Source organism: Xiphophorus hellerii, chromosome 5 (genome assembly GCF_003331165.1).
Source record: "Xiphophorus hellerii strain 12219 chromosome 5, Xiphophorus_hellerii-4.1, whole genome shotgun sequence".
NCBI classification, from domain to species: Eukaryota; Metazoa; Chordata; class Actinopteri; order Cyprinodontiformes; family Poeciliidae; genus Xiphophorus; species Xiphophorus hellerii.
Genome location: NC_045676.1, coordinates 5,198,349 through 5,209,211, shown reverse-complemented (window position 1 = coordinate 5,209,211; position 10,863 = coordinate 5,198,349). Strand labels below are relative to the sequence as shown.

The 10,863-nt window shown below is 37.6% G+C and overlaps 1 protein-coding gene across 2 annotated transcripts; it reads right to left on the bottom strand.

The window, feature by feature from the left end:
- Positions 1–41: 41 nt before the first annotated feature.
- Positions 42–10,294, bottom strand: LOC116720200 (sterile alpha motif domain-containing protein 9-like). 2 transcript variants are annotated; one of them, XM_032563331.1, is made up of 5 exons: positions 10,154–10,294; positions 9,204–9,329; positions 8,966–9,070; positions 5,914–5,968; positions 42–5,827 (listed from the first exon to the last, which is right to left on the bottom strand). In XM_032563331.1, exons 2-5 carry the CDS (start codon positions 9,296–9,298, stop codon positions 1,019–1,021), a joined length of 5,064 nt encoding a protein of 1,687 aa, XP_032419222.1. In that variant the 5' UTR covers positions 9,299–9,329; positions 10,154–10,294; the 3' UTR covers positions 42–1,018. The 2 variants fall into 2 exon arrangements, with proteins under 2 accessions (XP_032419222.1, XP_032419221.1); XM_032563330.1 differs by having other exon boundaries at positions 10,161–10,294.
- Positions 10,295–10,863: the final 569 nt, after the last annotated feature.

Below are 10,863 nucleotides of genomic sequence, written 5' to 3'. Positions count from 1 at the left end.
AACTGCAAAGAATCAAAATCTTGTCAAACTCAAAAAGCATATAGTTTGTCATTTGGACATTTTATTTTAATACATAAAGGAAATAAAATCATGAAATGGGGCATATAACCATGGTTGTTCATATAATCTTACATCTGACCAGTTTTGTTTAACATAAATACTCATAGAACAAAACAGTTTCTCACTAGAAAGCTTCACATTGTGAAATACATCATGCAAGGTTAGCTAAAATGTGTTTATTTCATTCGTTTACAGTCTAACATGAACATGTCACATGTTGACATAAACAAAGGTTTTGAATGAAAAAGAGTAGATTGAAGGAAAAAAAATCTTGTTTACTCTCAAAAGTCAGTTTATTATACCAAAAACAATTAAGCATCAACCAACCAGCAACATAGACATGTCTTTAAACACAAAACAAACAATGTGTATAGAGAGACTTATATCAAAGGAAAAAAACATCTTTGTAATGATACAGCACTCTACTGAATCAATGTACACTGCTCAAAAAATAAAGGGAACACTTAAACAGGTGTTTAACACTTAAAGTGTTCCCTTTATTTTTTTGAGCAGTATACTTCATTATACCTTGACAGAATATATTTCATTGTTTTCTTAAAAGTAAAAATAGATCTACTTCCTTTGATCCTTTAGACAGATTGTTCCATAACAATCATAAACAGAAGCACAACAATCCATTTGTTCAGTTTTGACTTTTTTTTTTTTTTTAAATAGGCATACAGCCCAGAAATCTTTAAAAAAACTAACTCAAAGAATCTAAAATCTCAGAGCGTAGAACATCTGGCAAAAAATAATAATAATAAAAAAAATCTTAACTTTGGATAAAGTTTGTACATTTATTACAAATGGTTTGCAAAAGAAATCGTAATCAAATTATTATTTCTAGTAAGTCTTCAATGTTTTTGTCTTTGTACATTCTAGTTGAAGACGTTTTACCACTTTCTGGAGTTCTTGCAGTGTTTTTGTAAATTGTATTATAATGGTACTGATTACTTCTTTACTGAGCAGTGAGATATTTAATGTTGTAGGCTACAGGACCTTCCATTGTGAATCCAAGATAGAAGGATATTTGCTCCCGACTGCATCCGCTGCGGATGTCTCCCAGATACGCTGGGCGGACAGGAATTTTTAGGTTGCCTCCATAATTCACGGATATTTCTCCACTTTCAGAAATTCCTTTCACTCTTAACAGCTCTTTTTTTACCTGTGGTTGATTCCAAGCAGCTCCGCTCTGCCAAAGATGGTTCAGTGTACAAGACTGGCCACTCTGATCACTGCAAGACCTTTCCCTTAAAATCTGATCAAGCACCACTTTAGAAACTATCCTGTTCAGTCTAGTAGATTTGCCAAGAAAGAAATGAGCAACGGCAGTACGGACTGGGAACATGTGAGAAAAACGTCTGTGAAATGATTTCTTGGCTGATCTGAAATATGTGGCGATATCTTTGTATGTTGACAAACTTTCCAGTTTTCTATCCTTAGTAGGCCACATGAGTAGCATGGACAGGTAGTACATCTCTGTTGAATTTGAGTGAGTACCCTCTTTTTGTAGTTCCTCATTCAGAAGGTCAACCAACTCCTCATATTTTTTTAGTTCCTTTGAAGATGGCTTGATGCTGTGCATCACTATGTTTATCAAGATGAAGTTGACTGTGTCTGACACTGATCGTTTAGGTGATTTCTCAAAGATAAACTTCCACTTTTTGAAGATACGTTCCATCTCTGCACCACTTTTATCACTCAAGCACTGCAACAGTCCAGCAAATGAGTCTGCTCGCTTTGTTTCCAGGTAAAACCTCTGGTCCTGTATCTCCTGGAGTAGACTCAGATTTGGGTTTCTGGCTTTTTCAGATGCTTTCTCTTGCTCTGAACTACTGAATATTTTCAGGTATTGTTTGAAATGCTCTGATAACTTTTTTTTGTTTCTATCATCAGCAGTTACCCTTTCCTGTGACCTAGGTCTCAGATATGTGAAATAGTTCTCAAAAAAGCTGAAAATTTCCTTCAACCTTGGCTTCAAAGAGATCAAAAATCTCTCATGGTATGCCAGGACATCCACAAACTGGGCAGTGGCAGCGTTGCTGTGATCAAAATGAAAATCTCTTATTGTGTGGTGGCCTTTGAGAATCTGTAATAGTATATCTGTTTGATATCTGTCTCTGCTCTGAGAAAGAGGAAGTTCTTTGATGAGGTCAAGAAGGATCATCATAACTTCTGTCTCTCCAACATAACCTGATGTGTTGTAGGACTTTGGCCTCTTTCTGTTGTGAAGATCAAATGGGTCTATAGTTTCATCTTTCTTGGCCAGCTCCTGTGACTCTTGGAAGGCTTTTGCAGCTTTGGAGCCCAGTATCAAACATTCATTAAGAGCTTCAGCAGTGAGAGGCTCTGAATCTTCAATTTTCTTTTTGAGTTGGCTCTTGTAAACTTGTCCTACTGTGTCTGCAATGTAGGAATTAGAATTTTTACTTCGTGCATCTAAAGCCCATTTTAGGGCAGCCTGGAAGTCTTTTTCTCTCAGACAGAAATATCTTGCCAGTGCCTGTGGCAGAGTTGCACTTCTGTCAAACCTTCCTATGGCTTTCTCAAAAAGCTCTTTGACTTTTTCTGGTCCTTCCTTGTCATGTATTTTTTCAATTAAAGGAGAAAACTGTGTGTCTTTGTCATCCCCTTGTTCTTTCCTGTGTCGGGAAATGAGCATGCTTTGAATGTTCTGAACCAGGAAATCCTTTCCCATGTAGGATTTATAGACTTTTTCACAGTGTAAAATGTTAATAGTTACTTCTGCCAAGGATAGTTTGTGTTTTTGTTCAAGGATCTGTAGACAGTTGCTGGCTATCATTGGGTGTAAGAACCGGACCGCTTGATAGAAGCCGTGTTCTTCAACACTGAATGTTATAAGCAGCGTGGAATATGGAGTCATTGAATCATCAATTGTTTCTTGTTTCCAAAGGGAATTCCTTATACCAAGTAACTCTTCACACAAAGAGAGTGACATGTAGGATCCATTCACAAAAGTGTTCAACAAAGCCAGAAAGGAGAGGAGCCTCCCTTGTCGACTGGTTGCATCAAGAGCTTTAAGACTGTTGCTCACAATGTTTGTGATGTAAGCCTCGCTGAAATTATTTGTCATGATCATAAAAGCATAAAAGGTTTCAGGCTTTTCATGGTAAGTTTTCAGCTGCTGAAGTTTCTCAGAAAACAATCCCTGCTCTTTGGTTGACAACTTGTTGGTTATGAATATGTTGGGAACATAACTACTTCTGGAACTCTCATCAGGAAACTGTGTTCTCTCACAGTTCAGTATGATAACCATGAATGTGTTCTGCTGTGTCCTTTCTCCAGAAACATGAACAATGCACTGCTTAAGGTCCTCAACATCCTCCCAGTTGTCCACTAAGAGGAGGACAGGTGTGTATCCTGGCTGATCTTGTTTTCCATATGTGAGCAGGTTTATGACTTGAGCTGCAATCTCGTTATTTGTTGCCCTGTTGTTTTTCACAACTGCGCATCTGAATTTCCTCCTTAAGTTCCAAAGAACATGCATTGCAAGGGTTGTTCCCCCACATCCTGGGGGATGGAAGAGGTTGATCATGACACATGAAGATCTGTAACCTTCGACAGGTGTGATCAGGTCATACAACTCATTGTATTTGTCTCTCTTGATGAACGGCAGACTGCCTCTCTGTTCAGAGAGATGAAAGTTCCACCATCTTACTTGACCCCCTCTATAAAAGTTCTCCTCTACTTTCTTATTAAACTCATCAAAGGAATCTGACTTTTCAATTTCTGTGTTTTCACACTCATTTTCACTCAAAATGTCCAAAACTGTGAAAAGTTCATCAGCTTTTTTTGTCAACAGCACTGAGCTTGAGCCTGTGGATGGCAGATATCTCTGGGAAGACTGTGTTTGGGGCTCTTTGAGTTGTTTTACTGTACTGGATATTTCATTCAGGCTCAGTTCATAGATGCATTTACTGGAGATGTCTTCCTTACAACGTGACTCTATCAGCTTCTTCCAGTCACTGAATACTCCAGAATCTCTGCAGATGCACACCATGTTGTCAGCCCCCTCCAGGGTGCGATAGATGGCACAGAATGTTTCCAAAATAGGGTGCGACATATCAGTGACAGCTGAATGAAGAACAAAGGTGACCAGAAGTTTGTCCTTTGAAATTATATCTGGACTGCAAAGAAAACCAATCATTTTGCTGATGTCTCCTGAACGTCTCTTGAGCCATTCACTGGGTGTTAGTGGCATGTCTTCTTCACTCTCCTCATTCAATCTGCCATTGCAGAAAATCCAACTTGTTTGCTTAAACAAGTTAAGCTTTCCAATGAGTGTGGGTAAACTATCCTGAGCGGTGTACATATGTGGGAAGTGCAGATTAGCAATACGATCTATTCTGTAAAAATGGCATGTTCCATTTAAATCAGACTCTGGGTCAAACTCTAGTACAGCAAACAGAGATATTTCTTTTAGAAAGTCCATATGCTCAAGCTGGTCTGGGTGACATTTGTCAGTAACTACAATAACCTGCAGGGAACTCTCAAGAACGTGTCTTCCACGTGTCATCAGCTGCTTTAACCTTTGTCCCTGGTAGCTTTGTGGGAAACATCTTTCTTTGTTTTCCTCTGCTGCCTTGCGTACTGACACCAAGTTCTTGACTTTTTCAGTCAGATCTTTCAGTTTCTCTTGACCAACTCGTGGATTAGTATCTGCGAAAATGTTGACTGACCGTGGACCTTCCCTAACAAATAGGCACAGAGTTTTGCACTGATGTTTTTCCCCAGCTGATGTAATGCCCAGTTCAGTATAGAAAAGATAATCCTGTGTCTGTGAAATCGCTGGAACCACATCAACCTCGATCACCCACTTATCTGAAGCTGTTCCATTTTCATGGAGAACTTGTATAAAGTTTGGTGGCCTGATACACAATCGGGCAACATTCACATACTTTTCTTCAAAAAAGTCCCCCAGAGATGATTCAAATGCCTCATTGTACTTGTTGAGAGAAGTGATCGTTTGCCCAACTACTTGACCATGTTGTTGCGCTTGTTGTACATTGACTCCAAAATGTATTGTTCCATTGGTTCGTGAATTCATGCAGCTGGCAGCAAAACTAAATACTTCTCTAGTGAATTCATAAAGGATCTCCCTTTCACTTGCTTCATTTACATTTGGCAGGAGGTGGTACTCATGAACAGGCTCAATGAGATTACTTGGACCTGCCATTGGTGGAAGAATGTCATTTTCCTTGTAGAAGATTGAAGAGTTACTTTTATCAAAGGGCCGAATCTGACATACTGGCCTCTGTCGTTGTGGAGCTTCTAAGTTGTCAGGAGTATGAATAACAAATTGTCTTTCAGCTGTATTCTGATTTATCACAGCTCTTATTCTGTCTCTTGCCATCTGTAGCATCCAAACTGAAGAGCTTAGACTTTGGATTCCTGAATCTGATGACACCGTCTCATTTTCTGCTGATTCATCCAGCTCTTGTGACATCTCTGCATTGTCCCTTTGGTTGAGTTCTCTCTCTGGTGCTGGAGTGGCTGGTGCAAATGCTTCTGATTGCTTCTTAAACTTCTTAATCTGTCTTAAGATTTGTATTGCTGGTGCTGGTGGAACACCTAGTTCAAGCAAGTCTTCTTTTTCATAAGAGGCCAGGCAAGCTCCAGAAAGCTCCTGGTCATAAAGTTTTTGGGAAAGTTCTTTTGACACTCTCAGTTTGTTGACCAGCCAGTCTTTCACTTGATCCTTAGTCCAGTCTTCAATCAGTGGTGGAAGTGTGAAGTTATTTTCCTCCTAAAGAAGGTGAAATGCACGGAAAATTAGCTTGGCATGTTTCCACAGACTTTTCTGAACATTATTGTTACTAAGAGAGCACTTACTGGTTTTGACTGCATCTCACCAACAGAGAGAATGCTTACAGATGGAATGGCATTACTGTGAACAAACAGAATAAGCACAATTTAAAAAAACAAAGTGCATTTGGTCTGTATACAATGCAGCAATTTTAGAAAACTAAATATGCAGGAAAGCACAAAATGTTTTGTCAACATACACAATATAGATTAAAGAGATTTTCTTTGACACAGTCACAGGTAAAAATGACTAATTTCACTGGTGGAAATATATCAAGAAAAACTACACACAGCTCTTTAACATTCTGATACTTTAAAAACACTTTTACATTCAGAACATTCTTAACTGCAAGGTGGTTTTACGATTTTTTTGAATTCGCCTACTTTAAGCAGTCTGGAGCAAGAGTGGGAGTACACCCTCGACAGATCACCAGTCCATCACAGATATTTATCTAATTTGTTTATTCATCTTCAGTGGTGATGGAACAGGTTGGAAGGGAATTGGGGTGTTTGGTTAGAAATTGTGAGATCAATTTGTTGCCTTTCACCAAACTGCCAACAGAGTTAGATTTGCTATTATGCTTCATATTATTACCTTGTTCAAAGATTAACTTTAGGATTTTGTTGAGCTCATCATACGCCCAAATATTCCCAGCTTCTATTTTAGGTCTGTGACCACTAAAGGAACATGGGTAGTTTTCTGAAGCAGTTTTCTCCAACTAGGTGAGGATTGACCATCGGGAGGTTCAGGAGGCTTCCCTTGACCAAACTGGCCGGTGGTCGGATTGTGTGTTTGTTATTTACCCCATAAAGTGCAGCAGTGCTGCCTGTTCTTTCCAGGTACAGTATGAAGTATTACTTTGGCATTCCATTTCTCCTTTGGATTATATTCCATCTATCCAGTCGTTATCATTCACCCTTGTCTCTAGTGACAAGTGGTGCTGGTGCCTATTTCCAATGGTCATCGGGCGAGAGGTACACCCTGGACAGGATGCCAGTCAATCCATCGCAGTTGGATTAAATTCTTAAAATCAAAGGCCTCTACAAACCAAGCACTCTGTCTGAATTTCAATCCCATGTCTCCTGGACTGCAATTTCTTAACCCTTTCATGCATGAATTATGATCCTTTGTGTCAGAATTTTTTTTCCATTTTTAAAATTTTTTTTCTTAAGGCATAAAAAAAGGTAGGAAATATGTTTTGTAAAAATTATTTTTTTATTTTTTTTTTATTTTTATGTGATCAATTGTAAATTTGTCCAAATACAAAGTTGTTATTTGAAAAATACATCAGTAGTATTGTTCCTTAGGGGTTATCTGATGTCACAATATTTTTTTTACTTGCAAGAGTCGTCTACAGTAGAAGGAGGGACCGGGTCGGTTCTCATGCTTTTTTGTCTGTCGACCATATTGTATTTAACAAAAATAATTTCTTGCATTTGCAGCTGATGGCCAGTAGTTGATGGTATATTTTATGATGCATTAGTGTCCACTTCAGTGGTCTGTGTGCATTTATAACATAAAAATCCACAGGAAGCACAAGAAAATGGCTTTTAGATAGCTGTCCACTGTAGTGACCACTATGCACGAAAGGGTTAACTTCACTGAAAAAATGCATTAATTGCTGAAATGTGCTAGTGCAAAAAACTTGCTTCATAAAAAATGTTCTTGAAACACTCCTTTACTATATTGTTTTAAGCACAGAACAATAGCCCTCTTACATCTCTGTTGCTGAGTTTGTATGCAGTACCTCTTGTAAAACAGGCCAGACTACATCACTCAATACGTTGGGTAATTTGCTTTTCATTCATTCTAAAAAAAGAATGATCACGTGAGGCAACACACCCAAGCTAGTTTGAAATTAATTTTAATTTTATTTATCTTCATATCCCAGCTTAGCTTGGCTTGAACAGCCTGCTAATAATTGTTAGTGATTATAATAACCTCTTTGCAATTTTGAAAGCAAAACTGGGAGCATCAAGTGGCTCGGTTGTTAGTGCAGGTACACCATGTACTGTAGCTACTGAGGCTATCAATCCTCAACATAACTCTGGATTAGACTTCCATTCAGGCCCATTTACTGTATATCTTCCCCTTCCTCTTGACTCTCTGCCTGCTTCTTGCTAACAACTATCAATAGCACCACAACAGTTTTAATCCCCAAACTGGTTTAGGAAACTTCTAGGTAGTTTCTACCTGATAACAGACTGTAGTGAGCCCTCGACTGGGTTCAGCAACAAGGTATGTTCTGCAAGAGTACTGTAAAGTGTGTTTGTCTTTGATAGAAATCCAAGCGCTTAAGTCCAGCAAATAAGGTGAGAAAAGTAAAAAAGAAAAGAAAAATGTTTTATCTTCATAGGACATAAAAACTCTGGCTGCTTTTGCCACAGTGGTGAGCAGATGAATGTATAACTTGTGTTTACCAGGCTAAGCAAGGATTTTTCCGAACATGTTGTAATTTCTGTGAGAGTTTGCATGTTAAGGTCACAACATACAATCTAAATTGTTTAATTTTCACCTGCAAAGTGTCCTCTTTAGTTTCTCTGTAACATAAAGTCTAAGTTAGGCTTAATTGGCTTAGTATAAGAGTGGATTAGTTATTGTTCAGCATATATAATATCCTTGCCACATCTTGAAATTTCTTTGGCATTTTAAATAGGTTTTGTCACCTTATTTCAGACCCTGCATGTTTTAGAGGAGTCCCTGCTTCCACCAATGTGATAAATTATTAACATGCCTTTGGAATAATGTTATGCTCACTAACGTGGACATAAATCTTTCCTTTCCACATGTAAATCATTCATTTAGAGGGACTGCAACGCTTTGGTCTGAATTCCTCGTTATTTTAGCTCTTGTATCCTTGTTCTGAGGTGGATTTTAGAGTAACTCGTTTTGGTCTTTTTAAATGTGAATGAGACATTTTACACCTGACATGCCTGTCAGATATTAGGAGTTGTGTGTAGCAACATAAGACAATAAATATATTGAAAATTGCTCCTAGCATAAATTCTATTAAATTATTTTTGTCTTTATCTCAGTTCTAATAAGCACCAGGCTTTTTTAATGTCTGGAGGGTCTAACCTGAAATCTGGTGGAGGGGATCTAGACCTGTAGCTCTTTAGAGATGGAGCCGATGGGTTTGAGGGCCTCATTTTCATTTCGTCCACCACAGAGCTCTGAGAATTCCTGGTAAAGATATAAATACGTGAATTTAAGGAAGTGTTGCCATTTGCCATTGTTTTTGTTTTCAAAAACAAAAAAGGTTAAAATCCTTATTCTTTAATAATGGCTGCTTTCAGAAGTAATGACAGTAACAAACCTTTCATCCACAGTGAAGTTCACAACGTCCTCTTTGGATTGGTCAGTCATCATAGAAAGGGACGGAGAAGAACTCTGCTTCCTCTCAGGATCCATCGCTGCTGTGTGACTTTGTTCTGATCTAGTTCTTACAGTGAGAAAATATGAGAATATATTAGAAATCTTTAGCAAACAGCTTTATCTCATGCAGAAGTGTCATTTTAAAAAAATGTTTGAACAGTCATAGTCAGAATGCATGCTGGAATCCAAATAAAACCAGTTGTTCTGGTTGATTTCCTTTGTTGATGCTTGTTAGTGGGAATCACATGAGTACAAACAGCCACTCAAGCAAACTTGTCAAAGAAAGAGATTGTAAGTTTTAAATCTTGACTTGTGCTTGAATTCAGTGTAATTTTATCAAATGGCATTTTACAGAAAAAGCAACAAGTCATTTCAGATCCAAATAAAAGCATTGCAAAGCAAAGCTCTACTCTTTCGTTTAGTCTATTAATAAGATTGCTGATGCAAGCTGAAGTATTCTAATTTTGTACCAAGGCAAATTCTCCCTCTGTTCACATGGGGCACACCGTAGTTGACCTCGGGCCACTTCAAGGTCAAATCTGTGTTTCTCTGTCAACTTTTTTAAAAACTGCATCTGATTTAACTATAAACTGACTGAAATATAACTAATTTAAAAGTATCTGAAAAAAATCTCCTGAAGTAGTTATATTAATTTGATATGTTAAAAAAAATCATGTAGAGATGTTTAGCCCTGCTTCATAAAAATATGTTTTACTCAATATAGCACCTAAACATGTTCATAATTGGCTACTTCTGGACTCAATCCGCCATATTTAACTTGAATGTCTTCAAGAATATAATCAGTTTGTTTGATAACAGCAGAACAAACTACAGAAACATATAATCCAAAAACAGCAAATCTGTCCAATTTTATATTAAAAAGAGACTTACTTCTCACCTTTTAGTACTATGTTACTATACCTGCCCCGTGGAAATGTTTCCAAGTTGATGGATCACGTTGTTAGTCGTCTCATGCTGAGTCTCCCAGAAGCTGATGCATACTACAGTCTTCTTGCTCCTCAGTGAAGTGTATGTTAAATATGAAAGTGCCAGCTGAAAATTGAGGAGCTTTTGCTGAGCAGATTATTGTAATTGTAGAGTAGGTGTGTCAGGTATGTTCTTGGAAGCCGAGCCAGGCAGAGAGCCAACTCTGGTTTGTGTTGCTCAATAACAAAAAACATTCTCACAGCAATTGTTGTGCCTCTGATATTTAAAACAAATATTTTAGCTCACTTTAATGTGGTATAAAGTCATGGTAAATCAATAATATGGTAAAATAAATAATAAGAATAAAGCTGCAGTTTGTAACTTTTATAAAAATATCTATGTTTTTTGCATATTTGTTCCAACTGTCACTATGTCATGACAGTGTAATATGAGAGATATCAATAAATCAGTAATAAAGGTTTGGTGTTTCAGAACATTAAAACATCCCTGGCCTACATGTCAAGATTTTAAGCTCACTCTTCTTTACAATGTTGCCTCAGTTTATTGAGGTTTAAGTTCAGTTCAGTCTATTTAACTGTCATTTAGTATCATCATATTCCTAAAATAATGGGCTACGTAATTTTTCCCAACGTATTTATTTTGTCCAAGTCATC